The sequence below is a fragment of the Notolepis coatsorum genome, assembly GCF_963971535.1.
Source record: "Notolepis coatsorum genome assembly, chromosome: 2".
Lineage (NCBI taxonomy): Eukaryota > Metazoa > Chordata > Actinopteri > Aulopiformes > Paralepididae > Notolepis > Notolepis coatsorum.
This window is the reverse complement of record NC_140166.1, coordinates 178868026-178894102: the sequence shown is the minus strand read 5'-3', so window position 1 is coordinate 178894102 and position 26077 is coordinate 178868026. Positions and strand designations below refer to the sequence as shown.

General features: G+C 43.2%; 1 protein-coding gene across 9 annotated transcripts in view; it reads right to left on the bottom strand.

Annotated features, from left to right (window-relative positions):
- Positions 1 to 8281: 8281 nt before the first annotated feature.
- The window catches only part of slain2 (SLAIN motif family, member 2), a 40046-nt gene continuing 22250 nt past the window's right edge, over positions 8282 to 26077 (bottom strand). Inside the window, exons 3-10 of one of the 9 annotated variants that reach the window (XM_084307687.1) lie at positions 23315 to 23485; positions 23050 to 23223; positions 20932 to 21288; positions 19504 to 19653; positions 17900 to 17986; positions 11115 to 11153; positions 9945 to 10152; positions 8282 to 9216 (exon numbers count right to left, since the gene is read on the bottom strand). In XM_084307687.1, the coding sequence (XP_084163813.1) occupies positions 9207 to 9216; positions 9945 to 10152; positions 11115 to 11153; positions 17900 to 17986; positions 19504 to 19653; positions 20932 to 21288; positions 23050 to 23223; positions 23315 to 23485 (1196 nt within the window). In that variant the 3' untranslated portion in view covers positions 8282 to 9206. The remainder of the gene's footprint in view (positions 9217 to 9944; positions 10153 to 11114; positions 11154 to 17899; positions 17987 to 19503; positions 19654 to 20931; positions 21289 to 23049; positions 23224 to 23314; positions 23486 to 26077) is intronic. The other 8 variants (XM_084307682.1, XM_084307683.1, XM_084307686.1 and 5 more) reach the window with 8 other exon arrangements.

The following is a 26077-nucleotide window of genomic DNA, read 5'->3' as shown; positions in this document are numbered from 1 at the left end:
CAACTGACTGCTGCCTGCTATCTTTCTACCAGTCGCTTGTAGCCAGCGTCCTCTTTTTTGCTGTGGTGTGCTGGGGAGGTGTGCTGAATAAGCTGGTGAAGAAGGCTAGCTCCGTAGTGGGTGGTGAGCTGGATAATCTAGAGGTGGTGGCTGAGAGGAGGATAAGGAAAAAGCTAAAAGCCATCCTAGAGAACCCCCCCCCCCCCCCCCCCCCCCGACACACCACAAACCGCCTGGGCCGGTCCTTTATGCCATCATGTTCTATAACCAAGGACTCGGACGGCCGACTCTGTGGTCAAGAGAACTATCACTGTCAGAACTCAGGACGTGAGAACTCATATCCATGTTCACTCACTCACTGGACTATCTTTTTTATTTTTTACTTTTTATATTGTATTTGTATTTATATATTGTATCTATAGTGTATATAGATACTGGACTGTGAAGTTCTGTATCCCCCCCATGCTGCTTTGACACCTGAATTTCCCCAAGGGGATTAATAAAGGACCATCTTATCTTATCTTACATGGTACAGTAAGACAATGATTACATAGTAAACATCAATATACACACATAAGCAAATACAAGACGGCAATCACACACACACACACATGCCAACGCACATGCATGCACATAGAAACACACACATACCAATGCATGAACATAGTTTGTGTAAATAATATGTACAGTATAAAAACCACACTTCTCAAAGTGGGGTCCGGGGACCTCCAGGGTTGGCCTATTAACTTTCAATGTGGGGTCCTTAACATGAAAACGTTTGTGAACATGTACAGTAATAGGACATGTGAAGGGAATGTTAAGTGTGTGTCACCAGGCAGTAGTTATGAATGGACTGCATTTATATAGCGCTTTTATCCGAAGCACTTTATAACTTAACCCATTCACTCACATAAACACACACCGACAGCAGAGGTAACCATGCAAGGTGCAAACCTGCTCATCAGGAGCAGTTAGTTGTTAAGGATCTTGCTCAAGGACACTTTGACACACTGCTGGGAGGAGCCAGAATCTAACAGGGAACCTTCCAATTACCAGACGAACACTCTGCCTCCTGATCCAATGTCACCCCATGAAGTCATTGGGTCTCATTCATCAACGGACTTAAGACAAAAGATCAGACAAAATTTGCTCTTAGGGCCACTCAAGTAATTTTCGGGCCGATTTTGGGATTCACCCAAAACTAAGAGCAGGATTTAGGAGCGCTGAAGAGCAGTCTTAACTTGACAGACTGGTGTGCTCCGTGTTCTTTTTGGCAGGAATCATAGTGATTCCTTCATGTCAACTCGACAGGGTTCCTTGGAATGAATTAATCATAATTTAAATAAATATGACAATATTTATATGATAAAAAATTACGTTTTATATTTAAAGGCATGCCTCAATGACGCATTTGATGTCCGAAAATAAATAATATGGATTTATCTGATCACAGGGCAGCTGAATTAACCGTATTTGAACCAGCTATTTTGGACAAATGTATAATTACTTAATTACTCAGATATTCAAACACAATTATGCAACTATTGTGAAATGATTGAAAATAATAATTATTGAATACCTTCTGTGGCATTTGTATTTCTTATTTGTTAAATATCTGTTTTATTGATTAATTATACATTTGAAAGAATGCAGGTTATAGCCAACATGCAATATATCCCATTGATTGGTACGATGGGACAGACATTTGTCGTTTTATATAGCTATAACCTGCATTCTGTGCTAGATATCATCAACACGTCCCTTAGAACTGGTGTTTTCCCAGATGCCTTTAACCTGTTAAGCTGTAGCCCTATTTTCAGAAATTTTGCCTAAAGGTATACATGCCTAAGTAAATGGAAGATTGCTCCACTTCTACAAGGTCAATTAGCATGTTCTTGGTATCTAGGAACATCTAGGGACCTGGGGGTATGTATTCCCAGTGTCAGGAATATTGTGTCTGTTACTAGGCTTGAGTAAATTGTAATGAAAAAAAGGAGAATATAAATTATGGAATTATAGTGAACACATTACCTCCAATCTCTGCGTTAGCATCTATGTCTATGAACGTTGGAACGTTCCATGACGTCATCTTGAGGACTCTCATGACATGCACATGACCTACCACCCGCAGTTCACTTCACTAACAGTAACACTAACTACTATATTTTTGTCCTTATTTAGTTGCAGTGCCATGTTTTGGTCATTAACACATTCAGCGTCAGACCCGGGATAAGTCGGGTTAATTCGCCATCGCTTGAGCGCCAAACCTGAGAAAACCCGGGTTTTAATCGTTATTTATTTTATTCGCTATATCCATTCATAATTCATCCATCCAGCCTGATGTTATCACTGGGAATGGCTCTGAGATCGCAAACGGCCAATACCGGCGTCTAACGCCTTGCGGCCGGTATTGCACATCATTGGAAATCCTCTGGCTTGGGCTGTACGTCGATCTAAGAAGTCCGGTCCAGGTTTTCCTTCTCGGGCATGAGTAACGTTTATAACACATGGATTGGGGACACTCGAGCACCGCCGGTTCATGTGTTTTGGTGGATAACGCTGGACACACGACCGTGATCAGTATTTGGAATGGCGATCAGATAATTGGATTATTCTTTTTGCAGTACATCATAGACGAGGTAAGGACTATATGTTATCAATCTTGCGTTGATCCGATCATTTACATTTACATTTAGTCATTTAGCTGACGCTTTTATCCAAAGCGACTTACAAGTTCTGTACGACAAGCCATCAGGAAGGGCACAACTCTATCAGCTGAGTAACAATGTTCGTCAAAGTGTTGAGTGCTACAGTGTAGGTTAGTTTATTAGGACAAGTGCATGACAGTAAGGTTAGTTAGGGTTAGATAATTTTTTTTTTTTTTTTATTCAGATAATGGTTGAAGAAGTGCGTCTTTAGTCGACGGCGAAAGATTGGACGTGTTTCGGCTGTCCTAACTGGGGTGGGTAGTTCATTCCACCATTGTGGGGCAAGGACTGAGAATAGGCGACTTCTCTTTGATGACCCTCCCGGAGCTTGGATAGGAATAGGTCTGAGGCGGCCAGAAGAAGCAGAGCGTAGGGGTCTTGAGGGTGTGTAGTTAGAGACCATTGACCGGAGGTAGGCGGGAGCAGTTCCCTTTGCCGCACGGTATGCTAGGTCGAGGGCCTTGAAGCGGATTCGTGCAGCAATGGGGAGCCAGTGCAGGTCCCTAAGAAGTGGGGTGACATGGGCCGACTTGGGTAGGTTTGAGATCAGGCGGGCCGCTGCGGTCGCAGCGTGTGTCTGTAATGTATTGTGTAATGTATGCCGTTGGTGGCGCTCGAAGCATAGAAACCCCCCGCCCCCACCCTTTCGTGCATGCATGATGAAACATAATACCGATAATCTAGCGTTGATTTCAGAATGATTCTTGATCCAGGTGAGAAATGGCACGATTTATAATGAAATGCAGTAAAGCGCTGTTTGCTGGAGTTTCCTGGGATTACACAGGATCACTCTAAAACTATACTCATATTCACCACGGTATAAAACGGAAATGTATGGATGAAAGAATTATGTTTTTGCACGTTGACCGGAAAAAACTCACTCAAGACAATCGACGTTATTAGATCCATAGCTATAATATTTAATATAGGTTTAGCACTGCAAACACCGGAATTTATCCCCATTGAACAGAGCGCTGGCACACAACAGCTAAATGGCGCTCCTTGTTTGTACTTGATGTAGCTTCCTGGTCAGAACAACGGGGCAGACTACAATATATTTGCATTTGTTAGCCATGCTAGCGATTTAACAATCAATCCATGCCAAAGCTAGATATGTAAAAGGTGAGACACTCACAGCCATGCTCATTTGGCTAAATGACATCCAGCCGTTTTAAAATGACACGCACACGTCTCACGACTCGCGACTCAGTGCATGTGTGTGTTCCTGTGGGTCGCTCTTCGCATGCGTGTGTGTTAATCTGATGACAAATAAAGACTTATACTTGTACTTATACATACTGTATAGTGCGAAATAAATCGTTCCAGCAAAGTAGGCTTTGTCAATACTGAACGACTGCGCGCTTGTCAAGAACCAATCGTGCAGTATACTGATATGTATATGTCGCTGATCCTATGCTCTCCTTTCAGAGAGAGGATCTGTCACCTGTCATGTCTCTCTGAAATGTCCCTGTGGCTAAACCCCCGAGTGCGCTCAGAACTTGTAGGTGTGGAGCAGAGAAGAGAAGAGAGGTTGTAAATATGCGTACGACCTGGCACGCCAGCATCTAACAGCAATATATAATCAATTTCAGAGAAGCAGAATGCACGCAATAAGTTATAATAATTATTATTATTATTGAAAAGTTCTGCGTTTATAAAGTCGTATTTTGGGGCAATTGACCAATGGTTTGCATTCAACCCATGAACTCCTTCCTCTCACCTTTTTATATATATATATATATATTTTTATCTACTAAAACTGTATTGTATTATAGTTTTTGTAAAGTGTCTTTGAGCATTAGGAAAAGCGCTATATAAATCTGATGTATTATTATTATGAATGGTAGGCTTTTTTAAACGTTTCTCATCTGGGTACGAGTTTCTTATCTGGGTACGAGTTTCTTATCTGGGTAAGAGTGCTCTCGACCACTCTTAGAATTTGGTCTTGCCTGAGAGAAAAGCAACAATAAGAAAACATTGCTGAATCCCAGGTAAGAACAAAATAAGAGGAAATGCTAGTTAAGAACGAAATCTGTTCTTATATCGCTTCATGAATGAGGCCCAATGAGAAGATTATTTCTTCTTACCCGACATCCTATAGGGCAGTACCCTGAGTGAGTATATAAGAGCAAGACCAATCCCCAGAGTCCAGAAGGCCCCGGAAATTACACATTACACAAAATTACACATTTATACAAAATAAAACTGCTCTGTAAATCTGAAAACAATAAAACATTTAATAATTTAGTTAAATGTCTCATAACTAAAAAAACAAATGCATCTTTATTTTTTTTAAAGGCATCTTGCAAGAAATCAAAAAATGGCCTCAGTATGATCCGTCTTTTACTAGCTATTGAGATCAGAAAACATCAAACTATCATATAAGAATGTAAACATATACGTATAAAGCCCCCCGTTGTTGTCAACCCTGTTACTTTGAATGAAAACACCCCTTCGGCGATAATGGACTGTTCCGAAAGTTGCCTAATTTCCAGGAAGGTAAATCACCTGCTTTTTAAAAAGTTGATGGAGAAAAGATAAGTAAAAGTCCTCTTCTTTCAATTCATTTTCTTTGAGTTATGTAATGTCTGACAGAGGGGGACAAGTACATTGCGTAAACCCTGTTACCACAAAAGCACATGTTAAGTGAGCTGTGGTGTTCCACAAGGAAGCATACTAGGACCGCTACTGTTCCTAATTTATGCAAATGACATGTCGTCAGCTTGTGACTGCAACTTGTTCCTGTTTGCGGACGACTCAGCCCTGCTGGTCTCTGACAAGAACAAGTTACAGGTTGAAAAAACCCTCAGCTCGGAACTAGGCAGAATCTGCATATGGCTCGCTGATAACAAACTATCATTACACATGGGCAAAACAGAGTCCATTCTCTTCGGTTCAAATAACAAACTCAGCAAGACCGACGGCTTCTCAGTTACAGTGGGTGACAATATTGTCACAAGGAAAGATGAAATTACCTACCTGGGGTCCATCCTAGAGGCTAATCTCTCCTGTGACAAAATGGCATCCAATGTAATAAAAAAAGTCAACCAACGAACTCGATTCTTGTACCGGATCTCCTCTCTGGTAAACAAGAACACCCTGAAGACTCTGGCAGGAGCACTCATTCAGGGGTACTACGACTATGCTTGCACCTCATGGTACCAAAGCACCTCAAAGGCGCTAAAAACAAAATTACAAACATCTCAAAACAAACTGGTCAGACTACTGCTTGACCTTACTCCTAGAACCCACCTCACCCCTGCCCACTTCGACAACCTAGGATGGCTTAGAGTAGACGACAGAGTACAACAACTTGCAATGGGCCTGGTCTACAAGATACACTACACGACCAAGGTACCCATGTACATGTCAAAATACTTCCCAAAGGTCAGTGAATACCACGATCACAACACCAGAGGGAGCTCCACAAATCATGTCAAACCCAGATTCGGCTCAAATAAGGGACTAAACACGTTTCGCAATTATGCCACATCAATGTGGAACGCCCTACCCAAAGCTGTAAAGGAATGTGGATCACTACCCACTTTCAAAACCTCTCTCAAGGGACACCTACGGGAGACTGCAATTCAACACTGGCCCCTGTAAATATCCTAACCCAATCATTCCAACCCCCTCCAATGTACAGTCATTTACCTAGTATGGTTTTGTCAATAGTTCAATGTACAATTGTGTTTGTTTGTACAGTGTCTCCTCCCCCCCCCCCCTCAATGTACAGTGTTACTTGTTTATACAGTGTGCCCCCCGCCCCCCCCCCCCCAACCACCTCCAATGTAAATTACCCAGTATGGTTGTCAATATCCCAATGTACCCGACCCCCCCCACCCAACCTCCAATGTACAGTTTCTACGTCAAATGTATATACTCCCTTTTCTTGACTCCTTCTGTATCACAAACAGTACTGTATTTGCAAATCTGGTATGTCATAAATGTATAGATGTAGCAGTACTGACTATCTGTATGTCATGTATGTCATATATGTCTATATGAATTGAAAATGGGGGACCCTGATGGAAACAAGACAAACGTCTTTCTCAGGTCTGCATCCCCTTAACAATTGTATGTATTGAGCCGTACTGTATTGTACCCATTCTGCAATCTGTTAAATAAAGTTTTCATTCATTCATTCATTCAAAAAGTAATGTTTGAAAATGTACATATATAACAACATTTAAGCCTCTCATGAATGCACACCATGTGGTGTCATGACCTTTACTACATACATGGCTAGTCATTTTTCCTCAACCCCGTTTACCGTCAATTCTTCCACACACAGTAGTGTGACAGGTATGTTTCTCTATGGTAGATCCAATGGGGCATAGATGTTCTTCAGATGAAATCACTTACTCAGGACCATGTTGCAATTGCTCTCAGCGATTGTCAGAATTAGCATTGTGCATAGTAACCCAGACACATGTTCATAAATTAAGATGGTAGGAAAGAACACATTTTTCAGCATTTTATTTGAAATGTGAAGTTTACACAGGGAAACCAAATGTCATGTTGGTTGGTGGATATTAAAAAAAAAAAGTCAATAACAAAAACTATCACACAAAAGGTGTGGTATGTCTTCTAGCGACATTCAACACAAGGCTTCCCACTAAATCTGGACATTGACATGAGGCACCTCTCTCTCTAATAAATAATTTCATTTACAGAATGAGAGTAATTAGTTATAAATATGAAGGCGCATATTAAAACACTTTTTTTTCCTCAAAAGCAATTATAAATGTATCGATTAAATTACAAAACAAATAAACAGGCAAACAAAATCAAGCAAGAGATGCAAAAATAATGTTGGCACAATCTAGAAAATTGGCACAAAAGGAACAAATAAGCACATTCAAAATAAAGTGAAACTTTAAATTATAGGCACTAGTTTGATCATATCCGACACGCCACTGACTGTTTTCACATTGCGGTCATTTTGCACTTATGTCATGCTCAGGTTGGAATTCCCCCACCTAATGTCTCGCTCAGGATGGGATTCCCACATAATGTCATACTCAGGTTGGGATTCCTGACCCGAGCATGACGTAACAGCAAAATGGTTGCCGTGTGAATATGGTCAATTTCCCATGCCACAATCTCAAAATCTTGGCACACCTCTTGATTCTTTTCTTTTTACATTTCTCTTTTTGAAGCACAAGAGTCAATTGTCACTCTTACATTGCTGAACATTTCTTGTTATTGAACTTGAAGACATAATTTTTTTCTCCTCCTTACCAGTACATGAATCATTACACTGACACTAAGTTGTTGCAGGGGTTACATTGACTACATCAAGCTGTTTAACTGTATGACTAGATTTCTGGGCTACAAGGGCAAGAATTCTTGTGTGTTTATTTTTTAGAGAACTAGAATTTCGGACTAAACCGTATCATGATTACACAAATGGGGATCAGGAAGCGGATCATGGAAGTAACACCGAAAGCATATTTTTCTTAATTGGAATTGAGGAGGATATAGTTGATTGATCAGTGTCGGCACTAAACAGGAAGGCATGATTGTTGGTGTGATGACAGTGAAACTGTGGAACACACATCTCGTCAGGATTGAGGCTTTCCCATTCATCACAACCTGCACTCCAAAAACACTAAAACATTCACATAATGTAACTCCTTTTATGACACCAGCGGAAACTAAACAAGGCTTTGGAGAGTTAGCTTGCAGTTGAGGTTCAAAAAGTACATATTTCTTAACAAAAAAATTAAAATAAAACTAAACAAATACTGATATGGATGTTTGGAAATTAACTCTTTAAATATATATTTTATTTGAATAAATAACATCCAAAAAGAAAGATCTGCATACATTCTGGTTGAATCATGATGAAAAAACCCTTTGTAACAACACAACCATATAGAGGTGTGCTTTTCACCCACATCAACAACTCTTAACCTTTTATTTTTAACCTGCACACAGCATCATCATAGAGATCTCTCACAAACATCTGTGGAACACAGACTGTAAAAAGAGAAATGTGCGAAAACATTTCAACCTGAGGGAGGTGAATGAGGAGAGGAGGGGAGAGATGGAGAGAGATGGAGAGTACGGTGAGAAAAGATTGAAAAGATTGACAAGATGATTGCAGACACTCGTGAGGGCAGGTGAGGGTGCCCTCTAGTGGCGGAGCTGGAGCTTGGCTGGTTTCTTTGGCATTCACACTGGGCTTCTACATGCCTGGCCCCACGTCCAGAGCCGCTCCGTGCAGACTGCAGAGACAACACAACGGTGCTGCTTCAGATGAGAGAATCCTCTTTTGATACGATGTCGCCTTTTTGTCTTTTGTTTTATTGATATAGTCTCTTCTTTATCCATGGTAAAAGTAAATCTTGGTAGATAAAGTGCCGCAATGTCTGCTTCCTTGTGTTGATGGGTGGAGTGGAGAGCCCCCCCTGCTGGCTGGGCTCAGTAACAGCCCTCTCTCCAGTTTTCACCGGTGCCGTAGGACCGAGGAGCAGGCAGAGACCTGCGAGATCATAAACACCTCAGTGAAGAAGTAGGCGGAGTTGATGGTCAATATTGTGCCCAGCAATACACACTCATCTAGTTACAGTATTGTGGAACCCACAAGACAAGACCAAGGATGATTCTACTGTGTTATATAGTTGCATGTGTGTACATATATAATTGCAATGTAATTTGAACAACCTTTAAGTCTAGACTTTAATTGGATGTAATATTTACACTCTCAGAAGCCCAGTTGCTCTAGACATTCCAATGATCCAATGTCTTAAAGATCCTCACTTTTGTTTTAGTTACATCTATTGGTGTTTGCACTCTATTGACTTGCTTTCCATCTTGAAAATGCATGCCAACTACTGAGTTAGTCTTCTATTCATTCCAAACAAACTGCTGTTGCTGCTGGTGACGTAAAAACATAAAACACACCACTTCCTGTGTGCCAGATGATTGCCAGGAATGTCCTACCAGACACCAGTGTTTAGAACAGCAAATGTAAAAGCATTCATGAACTGGGTATAGGTAGAATCACTCTTACATCATATCAATTGGCAATAGAGTGACAAAATAGAAATGTATTTATATGACAAGATTATTACTTTAATGTCCTCATATGCCCACTTCACTCAATGACTGCATTTATTTTAACAATGTATTTAAAAAAAATAACTACATATTGCAGCCTTCGTGATGCACATCTTGTTTCATATATTGCGATATCAATATAAGTTTGATATATCATTCAGCCCTTACCTGCGCACAGGCTGGGCAAGCTTGCTGCGGGGCAGAGGGATGCTCCCTCCTGAGGGGGCACTGGGGCGAGGCAGGCCACTGCGAGGAGGGCCCAGGGAGCGTGTGGGGGTGGAGGTGCCAGAGCCTGGGTTGGAGGTGGCCTTCACCGGCTGCCTCAGTGCCAGGGGAGACGGGGTGGCTGGGGTCCTCAGCTTACTGGGGGAGGGGACTGAACGCACGCAGGACAGAGGGGGAGAGGTCAGAAAATACAACCATAGAATGTGACTAGATAGAGCGGCTATTCCCATTAAAATGTTAATTATTGAATGGTCATCTTTCGCTGGTACACCCCATAAAATGGCTGCCACAGAATGTTTGAAAATCTTGGCATGGAAATCAGTGTTTGGTTTGGTGCATGAGACTCCGAATGTTGATGGGTCTCCATGGCAACTATATCAGCTGGACGAACATTCCAGAGGCTGTTGTGTTGAACATCGTAACAAATCGTAACTAGGCAAGTTGTGGAACAGAGAACTTTTTAAAAGTTGATCAAAGTTTATCTCCGGTCCCATCAAAGATACTGTTAGTACATAAGTTGGTAATATATATTATGTACATAAACTTTTTTTTGCACCAACAATACCTTTGTTCAGGACAGAAACAAACTTAAAAATCTAACATTCTGTTTCACCACTCGAGTTACTACGCAGTTACTGCCATTTACCTTGGTAGGGCAGCAATGTCCAAAATAATATTCTATGGAAGCCATCTTAGGTTTGTCAAAGGGAATTACCACATTTAATTTCTAGTAAAAGTAAGTAAAAGAAAAAGAAAAACATGTAATATTATAGACAGTCTTGGTAAATTATACAGGGAGCCCAATAGTCTCATAACAGAGCACAGATCAAGAGCACAATGGTGAAGTGCAATATACAAATTGATGCAACTATATCAATATATGTATATGAAACATGGTGATGGTATGTATGTGGGCTCTTACCAGCCACATTCATCACAATTCACATCTCTATTAATGAGGGTTTGAAACTTTAGAAAATAGGAGGAAAGTAAGGAATGAATAGAGGATGTTCTCTATCTATCTCTACAGCCGCCCACTACGCTGGGTCATAATAACACAACATCAACACAACCACAGCATGGATGGAACCACAATCACAATATATTACTCACTGAAATCACCTTCTTCTCCAAAGCAACAGGAAAGGGGGACTAGACAGAAGATGAAGACAGGAGAGACGGGGCTTAATTCAGAGCTGTGAGGAAGGTCAGCAGGTCACATGGATGGAGGGAGGACTGAGTGAAGTCTATTTAGGCCTACTTAGCAATTTCGGCGAATCACAGTGTTATATTTGACTGTATAATGAGTACATTTGACATCGGCTTTTAATGCATTTGGGTTTTGAATGTCGTCTTGTAGAGCCAAATATCACGCGTCCGCGTGACCCAGCACACCTGCCATTCAAGTGTTTTGTCCTAAATGAAAGGATAACTACTGTTAACCTGCAGTATCCTCTGGCATCACGCTGAGCGATTCACACCAAAATCTTGTCAATTGACCTATTCACACGGTGGCCGTTTCCCCAACCTGAGCATGACATAAGAGCAAAATGGCCACCGTGTGAATATGGTCAATTGGCTGCAATTTAATGATCCGATGGGGAAACCGTGCAATAAAGAATGTTAACACAAACACAAATGATGTCCTTTCAAAGTAAAAAACAAAACATGAAATAGACATATCAGGCTGCTTTGGTGTAAATGTAGTTGACTGGTTGAACTGTAGCCGAGAGAGCTGCAGCGTTTTGTGCTCCAATTGACAAGATTTTGGTTGGACTCAATAGAGGCCTTTACATGGAATGTCTGTGTAGTTCTCTTTCTTCCAACATGGCTGCCTGTAACCACTGGTAACTGAAAAGAAAATGCCACAGTGGCAGAGTAAGTAAAATATTGGAAATGTGATATTATTGTTCCACTGTGACTTATTTACAAGATGCAGTAAAAAAATAAAAAAATAAAAAAGGAATATTACATTTTTGTTGATACATTTGTCCTATATCAACACATAGCAACCACTGCCACTCCCAACATGGACAAATGGGCATTCCAGACGTTCCATGAATGGCCTCTATTGGTATGATAAAATAGGATATACAATATAAATAGGATATATAATATAAAATAAATGTATTTTTATTATATTTCATATGAACACCCCCCTCTCCTCTCCCCTTTGAACGAACTACCGATTGATCTCGGGGCGTGCGTTCTACACCTGTGCATCGTCTCAGTGGAAAGTTAACGTGGAGCTAAAATGACGAAAAGGAATGATAAAAACGCAAGTACGAATAAGAGTAGAGGCTACAGGACTCAAAGATGAGCTGCATTTGTCTGCCTTGTGAAAACACCTGACGTCCAGTAACGTGGTCTACTGACTTTCCTGAAGGATAGCTGTTTCCAGGCAGCAGAGCCTGGTTACAAAAGCATTGTGTTGCAGGAGTGTCACAAATCCCACTGAATGGGGTGAGTCCAACATTTATCTCCTGCTAACCGTTTACAGAATAATATAGCCTACTGTTGTACAGTAAACCTGAAGTTCTCTCTCTCCCTCTACTGTGTGTGCCTCCCCTCTCCATCTCGTCTCTCCCTGCTGTTCCATCTGGGGCACCCAGCAGATGGCGCTGCTCATTTAAGGAAACTGTTTAGTTGCTGTCTGCAAAGGTTTGTGGGAATCTCCTGTGTTCTATGAGGTATTTTGATTAGAGCAGCCGAGCAAGAAAGACTGCTGTTTAATAACAGGTGATCGGCAAGAAAGAATCTGTGTAAAAATGTTGATGGAATACAGAAATATGCGTCCATATTGTCAGAAAACACTGTATTCGTATTGAGCTTAGTGATATTATTGTCAGATAAGTTTGGATGTTTTTTTAATGTTCCAGATTCACAGCACGTGCACCAGGGCTAGCCTGCTGCAAAGGGGGCCTCCATCTTGTACAAACTTGAATTGTTTTGCATACTTCTATTGATTAGTTATATTGTGCAAGGTGTTTGAAGGTAGTAGGTTCTGTTAAATCATTGTCATTTAGAGAGGAGAATCATGTAAATGTACATCCCAGTAACTTGGTTACACTAGAGATTAAGTCTGTTCTTATGGAAAACTAATTCTTATTTCTTTGAGAATTTTTTAAATGTTAACAGAGGCAGGCCACTACTATTGTTTATGCACTTTACTGTTTATATAAAGTTAAATAGACATGTAATTAATTCTATATAGAAGCAATTGTTGGAATTTTCCTTTAAAACTACTTTTTAACAATATCTCTTAGGGATGTTAATGACTAATCATGCTCGATTAATGGTTGTTAAGAAATTAAGGCAGATCACATGGAATTTGATGGATCATGGTATCAAATAAAGATATAAATGATGAGCGTGTAATGTTAGTGTCATCTTGAATTGTATCGATTCGACGCAAGGAAATATTTTACTATGTGGCAGCAACATCTACCAGAGGACACATGACGAGCCTCAGGCAGCATCACGAGAACAGCTGCTGTGCAACATCAAAGTCTGTCTCACGGAAGCTCAGAGGTCGAGCTTTGGTTACGTTACTACTAGCCGAGTGAAAACGTTGCTGGCAACTTTTCTTCTACATCATTATGGATTCCATGAATGAAGATGTCTATTTATTTACAGACACACTGTGAGCCGGAGCACAGCGATGAGGAGCCCCTGCCGGGAAGAGGAGAGGGTGAGGAGGGAGGCTGAGTGAGCTGGGCCGGGGGCGTGATCCTAACGCAGCTAAGCTAGTTTGTAGTACCGGACCCAAGACGAGGAGAAGTCACAGCGACAAATCACATCACATCAGTGATCAGTGTGTTGCCCACGCGCAGTTAGAATTTGGCCGCATTTCCATTCGATTTGGTCCTCAAACACTCCACCAGCGCAATCTGGGCATGCATGACAAAGAGGCTGGATACAGGAAGAGGGAAGACAGCCGGGAAAATGAATAGAATACATTAGAATAGAAATACTTTAATCATCCCGAGGGAAATTTGGCTGGAATAGGAGGTGATGTCCTCACTGAGAACTCAACACATGTCATTCATGCCATTAGTGAAACCGACTTGTGCTGAACAGCAATCAACTGAGCTTAAATATCAGGAATATCAATTTCACTATTGTAAATTAAATATTTTGTCAATTTGATGTAGAAACTAGCTCATTCGTTAGCCTAGCTTACACTTGTTTATAAACCATCAAAAAAGGTGAAATACATCATCAGTATACACCCAAAATATTTTTTCTAAATAAATCCACTAAATGACATTCTGAGTTTAAAATGTCAACATATTTCTAAAACCCTAAACATGGCAAATCTGTTGCGCAATCAATAAGCCTCCTTTGAGAGAGTTCCATGTCTCGATACCCCATCTCCCACTGGATGGTGGCTTAGCCTCCATTTATTAGCCTCAACACTAAACAAGGTACTGTGCTAAAACATTAGCATGGACCGTGGCGCATGGATTACTGGACACACAAGGATGAAATAAAATCTTCTTATCTCATGATGGTGAGCTGAGGAAAGAGATTATTTGCCAAAAAGTCAGCGTACGTTTTTACGAGTGCAAACTAGAGCACTCCCAGCCTTCTATCGAGATGTTCTACTACCCAGTGTTTCCCCTGAAAAAAAATTCAGCCGCGGTGCTGTGCCTCTTGGGGGGTCCGGGGGCATGCTCCCCCGGAACTTTTATTTTTTTTACATTTTAAAGTTAAATGCATCAATCTGGTGCACTTTGAGAGCAAAATAAAGAGGCTAGATCTATGATGAACTTTGTGCTCAAAACACAAAATCGACTAGACTGCAGTGCTTTCTCCCTGCAGCCTTTTCCTCAGGTCAGTCTTTTACATTAAGCACCCCCCACAGCCCAAATGAAATTATATATAAAAAAAAAAGTAAAAAAAAATATTACCGGTATATATATATTTTTTATTTTATTTTTAATTAAAAAAATTTAATAGTCTAGTTTATAGCAGCGGCGGTCCTAAGGGAAAACACTGTACCACAAGAAATCTGATGGTCCATTCCACGAATATGCTGTCAGAATATATCCATATCTTTATGTAAAAAGATAAGATCGTTAACATTGTTGATGGTCGAGTAAGTACTTGTGCACCCCTAATATCACTCATTCAAGAGGGTAATTCAAGGAATATTACTCATTCAAGAGGGTATTCGAGGAAATAAAGACTAACATTCAGTCTGTGTTCCTTGAGGTTACATATATAAATGGACTTTGTACTGATGGGCTGTCCATAGGCAACTACAAGGACACTTGATGCATTGGAATTGCCAGGGGGAACCATTAATGACTATAATAATTATACACTGCTTGTGATTTTGCCATGTGTATTAATAGTTGAGCTTGCCATGTTAATGTTGGTAATACATTTCAGGAGCCTATACTGGTACAGCAGGGAGTAGGCATACATGATCATTCATGCTTTTTCATAGCTTGCCTATTAGTAGTCTGGTGTTGGTTTGATTGAGTTGGCAAAGTCTGAGTACCACTAGAGTATCCATCCAATCTGCTTCACCTAGTGGCATTAAGGGCTGGTGTGTCTGTATGTGTGGAGGAATATCCACAGGCTGGTTGTGGTGGGCCATCTGGGTCAAAAAGTCCAGGCCATTTTTTAGTCCTAGTCCGTCCCGGACTCCAATTTAAAGAAGCATTTGCATTTAAGTAATCTGAATTACTCTTTAATATTATGATACTTAAGAGTAAGTTACTGAATACATTTCAACAAGTAATTAAAAGGTAATTTATAATTGTGAATACATAAAGTAACCCTCCCAAACCCTGTCCATAGGCATGGCAGGCTGACCCCCACAAGCAGCTCTCAATACCACTAGAGAATAGTGACTAATACAACATCTATGACTGAGATATACAGACCATTGATCATTCAACAGAAGCAACAGACCAAACTGCTTGTATATGAAACTTTTACCTTAACTCCTTCAGCGCCAAAAACGACTACCGGTATACTAGAGCGAACTATTGGATATTATGAAAAAGACTAAATGGATTATATGGATGATGATTATGGACAATAAGGTGTGTTTCCACCAGACTATGGACTATGTTGGACTCAGCACTACTGGTCAAACGTTTAAAAAATAAAAAATAAATAAAAAAAAACTATAATCAAACCGACCGATGAGGAAACCTATTCGGCTCCGTAGTATAGTCTGGCCCGAGCACACAATAGTAACCTGCAATGCAATGGCGAGCGAACTATTGGATATTATGAAGAAGACCAAATGGATTATATGGATGATGATTATGGATGATAAGGTGCGTTTCCACCAGACTATGTTGGACTAAGCACTACTGGCACTACTGGTGAAAAAGAATAATAATTTTCATTTTCTAAGCAGATATATACTCTGAACCATTTTTTTGCCAAACCACTGCTGCCTGGGCGCAGTGATATCACGCCAAAAAGCCATGTTTAAAAAAAATATTTGATCCACTTTTTCTCTTTATTTTCTATTTTTCTCCCATCCCAATTTCGTGTTTCCAATTCTCCCCTCCACTGTCTTGAACGTTGCTCGCATATGCCTCCCACTGGTCAGTTGTAGGGAGGATAGAAGCCTTGCATCACGTGTCCCCTCCGGTAAACGAGGAGGCAGCCTGTCACATCTTTTCACCTGCCAGCGCGGACTCTCATTGGCGAGGTGTAACGTGTGGGAGGCTCACACTACCCCCGCCATTTCCTGTCTCTGCTGTGCAGGCGTCCCCAACCGACCTGTAGGAGTCGCTGTCCACAACGTCCAGATTACCACCCATCAACTTCCACCCGCTGACTCTGCCAATTGAGCCAGTATGGCGGCCGGCCCAAGCCGGAGGCAATGCTGACACCCGGATTCGAGACCGGAGTCTCTTGCATTGGTGACGAGCGCAATCTCCGCTGCGCCACCCAGCCGCCCCAGCCCTGTTTTTTTTTTTAAACGGTGCGGCTGTTCCCTAAGCCTAATGCATGCACAGAGAAGAAAAGGGTATCTGCTTGTCTAACTCCAGGGTAGATGGCAAATAAGCTAATTTCCCAAAAAGTTGGCGTGTTCCTTGGACAGCCGAAATTTAAAGAGATTTTGTTCACAACATCTTGTGAATAAAATAAGTATCAAGAGAGTGCTTTTCCCTCATTCAACTCCTTTCAATAATAATTTACCTACCTCAAACCCCGCCCTCTTTTCTTGATCCTCCAATTACGACTGTCCCTTCGAGAGAAGCGACAGTTGTGATTGGAGGAACAAGAAAAGAGGACGGCGTTTGAAGATAGGTAAATTCCACTTAGAAATGTAAATCTGGCTCCCATGCAGCAAGCAGCATTTCCTGTTAGAATTTTGGCCTTGTTATGATGTCTGCCTTATCCCTTCTTTTACCATCCTTGCCCCTCTGGTTGTTCAATTCCCCATCTGGCAGTCACCACCCCCACTCAGGTCTGATAACAAGCCCCCAGGCCAGCCGTTTGTGCCAGCTGCCAGACCACCCTCCAACATGCTGAAGAGCCTGGAGAACACCGTGCCGGCATCGTGATCCGAGTTACCTCTGGGGCTTCCAGACGCTCCTGTGGGCCTTACTGGCAATATGGGAGTTCCATTCCAATATACCGGTCTCTCGATGTCACTTACAAATGACTTTCAGTAGCCTGGACGATCAATACACAGACAGCTAGCTGACTGTACACTGAGTACTCTGTGTGTGTGTGTGTGTGTGTGTGTGTGTGTGTGTGTGTGTGTGTGTGTGTGTGTGTGTGTGTGTGTGTGTGTGTGTGTGTCTGTGTGTGTGTGTGTGTGTGTGTGTGTGTGTGTGTGTGAGAGTGAGAGTGAGAGAGAGAGAGAGAGAAGATCCCAGACCCTTCATCACTGTTGACAACAGGCAGGCTGTTACCTCTCAAGGCAGACGGGCTTTGGAGGTGCTGTTTGGGTTTCGGGGACGAGCGAGGGGGGGCTTGGGAGTACCTTGGGAGTTGGACTGCTGGTGGAAAACAGGGACATTTCAATATGGGAGACACTAAGCCAGAGGCAGCGGTAGTGGTGGTGGGGAGGAGGAGGAGGAGGGTCAGTGAGGCACAGTGGAGGCCAGCCAAAGCCTGAGTCACCCTCGGCCAGAGTGTACTTTAAGTGTTACACCACTAGAGGGCTCTGCAGCCAAACATTCACAGGCAGCTGCAGCTTTATCCAGATAGACAACTGGCAGCCAGAACAGAGCTTCCATGCCATTACCAGGCCAGACAGCACAATATACCAGTGTGGGCACGGAGAGAGAGAGAGAGAGGGAGGAGTTGGGTAAGACAGGTGGCAGCAGCACATGCTCTATATACAGTCAGAAGTCACAGAGAGAAGCAGGGGTTGAAGTGTCATACATGCCCAGTATAGCCAAGCCTCGGGAAGAAAAGTAGGGACCATTCCTTTTAGTATCGAGACCATTCAATTGTTTGAGCGGGAAAAGGTTGTGTATTGCATTGTGTAAAATTATAGTGGGACAAATATCTGATCTCACGTAATCCCGTCTATCTGAAAGCTGGTTAACGCAGGATAAAGCTCTTTAACTAAGAGTTTAGATGCCCCTCCACCCCGCCAGGTAATTGAGAAGGGATTAGCGTTTTTGGAGATTAAATACAACACATATCAAGATCAGGGCCATTATATCTCCTAACAGGATTACAATAAATAAAGAGTCTTTAGCTCGGAGATTAAATAGAAGGCAATGCTGTAGCGTGATTATAAAAGGTGATAAGAGAACCGTTGTTGGTCTTTTCATTGTTTCTAGTTTAGTTCCACTGACCCCTCTAAAGAGAGCCATGCGGTCATTCTACTATAACTTGATCGTAGATTAAAAGGGATGGTTTGGATTTCTGGACGTTAAATTGGATGACACAGGATTTACAGGACTCCAGTAAGTAAGCGAATAGCTTTACTGGCAAGTATTTCATACAACTTAATATCCCAAAAAACCCAAACTATCCATTTAACATTATTTTATACACTTGGCACACGAGTATCTTTGTTTTTTGTGGTTGTTGGGACGCAGGAAGGTCTCTCTGCGCTCTCGGCGCCAATATCCTAATCTGCACGACGGATGCGTCTTGATTTTGAATTGAGAACAGAGAGAGAGGGTGAGAGAAAGGATGCGCGCGTGGAGCGACGAGATATTAAAACTGAAAATGATCAAAAGCAAGAGAGGATCCCAAAGCCAAGGCACTAGAAAGAAATTGGAGCTCTTTTATAAGGTGCAGCCGAAAGGATGAACAGAATCCCCACTCACACATCGACTACCAGGAGAACATGATCACATTAACTGTTGTGAATAGTGAACAATACAGAGCAATAACAATGATGAAACTGACAATCTCTGAACTCACTACATCTTTAATGATAACCTTACTGACATGTAAAATGACCAATGTCTAAAACAGTCCAGCACATCAATTAATATTTGTATTATTTGTTAAGTTCTCTTCCTCAGACGCGTCTTCTCTCTGTGATACTCACTAGAAGACTGGTTCTGGTGTCTGGGGGAACCTCCGTTTGGCACTTGCAGGTTGGACTCGCAGCTGCGGCTGTTCTTGACGGGCTCTGGAGCCTGGGCCGGCGCTGCAGGGGAGGAGCGGGTGAGGTTGGGAAGACTACGACGCAGCTTCTCTACAGGCACAATAAACAACAGGGGAATGTCAGCGACAGGAGGAGCCAAACAGGTGGCCTGCTGCCTCTCAGGGCAGGAGGGACCTACAGCAAACTGAGGAGGATCTCCAGGGCAGGAGGGACCTACAGCAAACTGAGGAGGATCTCTAGAGCAGGAGGGACCTACAGCAAACTGAGGAGGATCTCCAGGGCAGGAGGGACCTACAGCAAACTGAGGAGGATCTCCAGGGTAGGAGGGACCTACAGCAAACTGAGGAGGATCTCCGGAGCAGGAGGGACCTACAGCAAACTGAGGAGGATCTCCAGGGCAGGAGGGACCTACAGCAAACTGAGGAGGATCTCCGGGGCAGAAGGGACCTACAGCAAACTGAGGAGGATCTCTAGAGCAGGAGGGACCTACAGCAAACTGAGGAGGATCTCCGGAGCAGGAGGGACCTAAGGCAAACTGAGGAGGATCTCTAGAGCAGGAGGGACCTAAGGCAAACTGAGGAGGATCTCCGGGGCAGAAGGGACCTACAGCAAACTGAGGAGGATCTCTAGAGCAGGAGGGACCTACAGCAAATTGAGGAGGATCTCTAGAGCAGGAGGGACCTAAGGCAAACTGAGGAGGATCTCTAGAGCAGGAGGGACCTACAGCAAACTGAGGAGGATCTCCGGGGCAGAAGGGACCTACAGCAAACTGAGGAGGATCTCTAGAGCAGGAGGGACCTACAGCAAACTGAGGAGGATCTCCGGGGCAGGAGGGACCTACAGCAAACTGAGGAGGATCTCCGGGGCACGCTGAGCTTTCCAGCCCCACTCTGAGGAGGATCTCCGGTGCACCCGGTTTACACCGGAGTTGAGGCTGAAAACGACATGCGTGCTCCAGAGATCTTCTCTTAACAGGATAACAGAAAAGAAGAAAGAAACCGCAAAAGGTCACGCGATGTAGACGCCGGCAGAATGCCTTGACGTTGAGTCTACTTTCTAAACCGGGGAAATAATCCAAAACCCTACAATCCTGTTGCCCAATACTCTCTGGTCTGCTAGGTTCAAGGGATACTTTGTAGATTTCTCATTTGAGTTGGTTATTTTTCTTGACTGGACACTAGTCACACGTTCTTTTGCATGCGCCCCCTAAGCAAAGGACATGTTAGCATTGCTAGCATTCCTAAGTGAAACAGCGGGAGACGGCTATCCGTGCCCCTTGGCTTCAATGAACAATGGCAACAATGCAAAGCACAGCGGAAGGTCAAACACACAAACCTTTCACCCCACAACATGTCAAAGTGTTCCTACCTTCATTCTTGACCACGTTGGTCTGCAGCTCGGGCCCGTTGTGTCCCTGCAGCGAGTGGCGAGGCTGCTGCAGGCGGCTGATGACCGGCTGAGGCGAAGCCCGGCTGTGGCTGTACTCCATGGAGCGTGCCGGCGAGCGGGAGCGGGGGGAGTTCCTGGGAGAGGCACGGGGGGAGTGACGAGGGGAGGGGCTGAAGCGGGTGGAGGGCAGGTGGAAGGCCGGGTGCACCGCCTCCTCGTCGTCCTCCAGGCTGTGCGTGTCCAGCTCCTGGTCGCTGAAGGCGCTCCGCCGCAGGGAGTGGCAGGACGAGCCTGAGCTCCGCCTGGACGCTGTGGCCGCATAGTCCTGCCTCAGACCTGAGCAGTGAGCACACACAGGAGCAAGTCTGAGTCCTCCCACTTCACATCATATAACACACAGGAGCAAGTCTGAGTCCTCCCACTTCACATCATATAACACACACAGGAGCAAGTCTGAGTCCTCCCACTTCACATCATATAACACACAGGAGCAAGACTGAGTCCTCCCACTTCACATCATATAACACACACAGGAGCAAGACTGAGTCCTCCCACTTCACATCATATAACACACAGGAGCAAGTCTGAGTCCTCCCACTTCACATCATATAACACACAGGAGCAAGTCTGAGTCCTCCCACTTCACATCATATAACACACACAGGAGCAAGACTGAGTCCTCCCACTTCACATCATATAACACACACAGGAGCAAGACTGAGTCCTCCCACTTCACATCATATAACACACAGGAGCAAGTCTGAGTCCTCCCACTTCACATCATATAGCAAGTCTGAGTCCTCCCACTTCACATCATGCATACAGTACATGTATTCATCTAGCACAGCGGTTCTCAAACTACAGGTGGCGACCCAAAGTGGGGTCGTGGGTAGGTGACAGTGCACATTGGCAAGTTTCTGGCAACATATTGTGGCTAAATATGACTCATTTTATAAATGTGTATTGATAACATAGTGCTGTAATAAAATGTTCTAATAAATATGCATGATCAAGTTCAACAACGTGTGCTTTTATTTTGATATTCCTTAATTCCACGTTGAAATTACGCTATACATTAAGTGTGGGGTTGCCAAAAAAATATCCTAAATAAAATGGGGTTGTGGTATAAAAAAGTTTGAGAACCCCTGATCTAGCATATTTCATCCTTTTTTATATTCATTATATCTTTGTTTTTTTTATAATTAAAAAGGGAAGATCTTACTGTCTTTTTACTACTATGTACCCCACTACTATGTATGTCATACTACTACTTATCATGCTAATTGTCTATACTACTATGCAGCTTGATACTATTTGACGAACAATGCCCCTTAGAGCTGCCAGAGAGGTAGCCCTCCTGGTGACTTGTTGTTCACAATTTGTAAGTCGCTTTGGATAAAAGCGTCAGCTAAATGTAAATCATCATCATCATCATGCTGTATGTACTAGGGCTGAACTCGACTAGTCGAATAGTCGACTAATTGATCAAAAGGAGCCGTAGTCAACTGCCAACCGAATAGTCGAATGCAAACAAATAAATATATATAGAATATATATATATATATTTTTTTTATATCATTCTTTCTAAAAGCAAAGAGGCCTAGAGGTGAGGCTAATGCTAATGGCGAGCATACCAGCGAGGCTAACTGCCTAAGAAAACGGGCACAGAAAGAGGATTTCACCCGTCTAATGAACACACTAGACAAATATCAAGATGTATCCATCAGTGGACCAATTGCATGCTTTCGCAGAGAACAGGAAGCCTTCAGTCGACTCCTTTGTAAAAATGTTGGCCAATCAAAGTCGAGGGACAGGCCTATGCTGTCCAGAACCAGTGACGTGGCTCCAGGACAGGCCTATGCTGTCCAGAACCAGTGACGTGGCTCCAGGACAGGCCTATGCTGTCCAGAACCAGTGACGTGGCTCCAGGACAGGCCTATGCTGTCCAGAACCAGTGACGTGGCTCCAGGACAGGCCTATGCTGTCCAGAACCAGTGACGTGGCTCCAGGACAGGCCTATGCTGTCCAGAACCAGTGACGTGGCTCCAGGACAGGCCTATGCTGTCCAGAACCAGTGACATGGCTCCAGGTACGTACTCTCCTCCTGCATGCGAGCCAGTATCTGGACATCGGTGACGTCGTTGAGTTTGTACGTCGTCGACGACCCGACCGAGTCCTCGTCCATCTCCGAGGTGCTCAGCTCGCTGTCCACCGACGACTGGGGGCTTATTGCCGGAGGGTTCCTCTCCGCCGCCGTGTTGCGCTGATGAGCTGGTACAGAAATAACACCATTTAAATCGCACATATTCAACACAAACACAAGTCTTAAGTGTTATTATCCACACAGAGAGAGGCCCCCTACCTGCGTTCACAGGCATCAGCTGCTGCCTCACGGTGGGGACTCTGCTCGGGGTGGAGGAGGGGGAGTTGAAGCCACTACTGTAGGGGCTGTTTGCCGTGTTGGTGCCGTACGGGCTGCTGTAGCCCACCTGAGGACTGTAGGTGCTTCCATACAAGCTCCTGCGCTTGTTGGCTGCAGAGTCACAAAAGAGGAGACAGTAAAAATCACATTAGCATAACAATGGTAGAAGGCCACCGCCTGTTTCAGTCATTTCCTTAAGGGTGAAGCCATTGACAGTTGTAAGCATTGCAGGTTGTGTCAATAAAAAGAAATTACTGTCTTTTTACTATTATGTACCTTGCTACTATACTTATACTACTACCTATCATGCTAATATGTCTACAGTATGGCTGACACCTATTAGTCGACTAATTGGTCGAAAGGAGCCGTAGTCGACTGGCTAACCTCTTAGTCGAATATATATAAAAAAAAATTATCTTTTATTTTTATCATTATTATTATTATTTTTGTATCATTCTTTCCAAAAGAAAAGAGGCCTAGAAGCGTGGCTAAAGCTAATGGCACGCATACCAGAGGCTAACTGCCTACGAAAACAGGCACAGAGGCACTGAAGAGGATTTCACCCATCTAATGAACACACTATAGACAAATATCAAGATGTATCCATCAGTGGACCAATTGCATGCTTTTTCAGAGGACAAGAAGCCTTCAGTCGACTCCTTCAGACATTAAGCACCCCCCACAGCCCAAATGGAATGATACAAATTAATTTTTATTTTTTTTTAAATATTATACTTATCTTTTTTTTTGGTGACCAATAGTCGACTAACGGCAAATTTTGGCCAATCATAGTCGACCATCCAAATCCTTAGTCGGGGACAGCCCTAGTCTACAGTATACTACTATGTACTCAAGTTTGATACTATTTGATGAACAATACCACTGACCAGAGATCTACCCCTCTTGGTGACTTGTTCACAATCTCTTTGGATAAAAGCGTCCGCTAAATGACTAAATGTAAACGTCACACTAGCAGCACTCGATGCCCACTGACCTGCTGCCGATGATGCACATTGAATAAATTGAAGCCTGGGACAAAGCTTAGATTTATTCAATGCACATGGGCATCGGGCAGCAACTCAATGGCTCCAAACAAGTGTGTTGCTCTTCAGGCCGTGGCTGGACAGCTTCACTGCCATTGAAAACCAACAGCAATCTGAACATCCTGTGCTCTAGTCTTCCAGTAACTCCAAGATGTACACAACCAAGTAATACGCTACTTCTTACTGCAATGTAACAGTGACTGTGTGGATGCCAGGGTAGAATGTCTCTGTTGTTCAATTACTATGTGAATTGTACAGTATATTACCCATATAAGTCTACATGCCGAGTATGAAATAGGCTAACCAAACTTTTAGTTTTTTATTACATTTAGTAATAAAACAAACAAGATACTTGTGCCCTAATGATGAGGATAAGCCCTCAACGAAGAGGCCCAATCGCAATGCCAAAGAAAATGCCAATTATTATTGAATTTAAGACATGAGTAGTTTTGGTATACAAGTCTAGGTATTATCTCTGATATAAAAATGTCTTATTACCATAGCTCAGGGCTCGAGACTAACACCGTCCCGTCGTCCCGGGGACTATCAAATATATATTTGGGACAAACACAAATCCTCGCCGGGACGCAGTGGGGACGAAGAGGATTTATTTGGAAAATGTCAACTGCGCCGACTGTCAGTGCGCATATCACTGCACTGGCAAACGGTGCGCGTCTTTTGAGTGCTCGCTTTGTTGACAGTGCTACGAGAGCACTGCACAAGACCCACGAACATATAGAATGTTTAATAAAAGTTCCTGCGGTACTAGCCATCAATCAAGGGAGCACTCACAAACAGATAACGTTAAACACAGCAGAAGATGGTAAACAGACAGACCAACGGGGAACTGCATCCAACCCTAGTACAACCCTCGAGTCTAAGGTAAAGACACATTTAAATCACAGAGGTGTATGTTAGTCTATTGGAACTGTATACAGTAGTTAGCTTCTAGTTAGCGTTTTAGCTATATAGCTGCTTGCTAGCTAACGCTAGTCCTGTGTGTGTGTGTGTGTGTGTGTGTGTGTGTGTGTGTGTGTGTGTGTGTGTGTGTGTGTGTGTGTGTGTGTGTGTGTGTGTGTGTGTGTGTGTGTGTGTGTGTGTGTGTGTGTGTGTGTGTGTGTGTGTGTGTGTGTGTGTGTGTGTGTGTGTGTGTGTGTGTGTGTGTGTGTGTGTGTGTGTGTGTGTGTGTGTGTGTGTGTGTGTGTGTGTGTGTGTGTGTGTGTGTGTGTGTGTGTGTGTGTGTGTGTGTGTGTGTGTGTGTGTGTGTGTGTGTGTGTGTGTGTGTGTGTGTGTGTGTGTGTGTGTGTGTGTGTGTGTGTGTGTGTGTGTGTGTGTGTGTGTGTGTGTGTGTGTGTGTGTGTGTGTGTGTGTGTGTGTGTGTGTGTGTGTGTGTGTGTGTGTGTGTGTGTGTGTGTGTGTGTGTGTGTGTGTGTGTGTGTGTGTGTGTGTGTGTGTGTGTGTGTGTGTGTGTGTGTGTGTGTGTGTGTGTGTGTGTGTGTGTGTGTGTGTGTGTGTGTGTGTGTGTGTGTGTGTGTGTGTGTGTGTGTGTGTGTGTGTGTGTGTGTGTGTGTGTGTGTGTGTGTGTGTGTGTGTGTGTGTGTGTGTGTGTGTGTGTGTGTGTGTGTGTGTGTGTGTGTGTGTGTGTGTGTGTGTGTGTGTG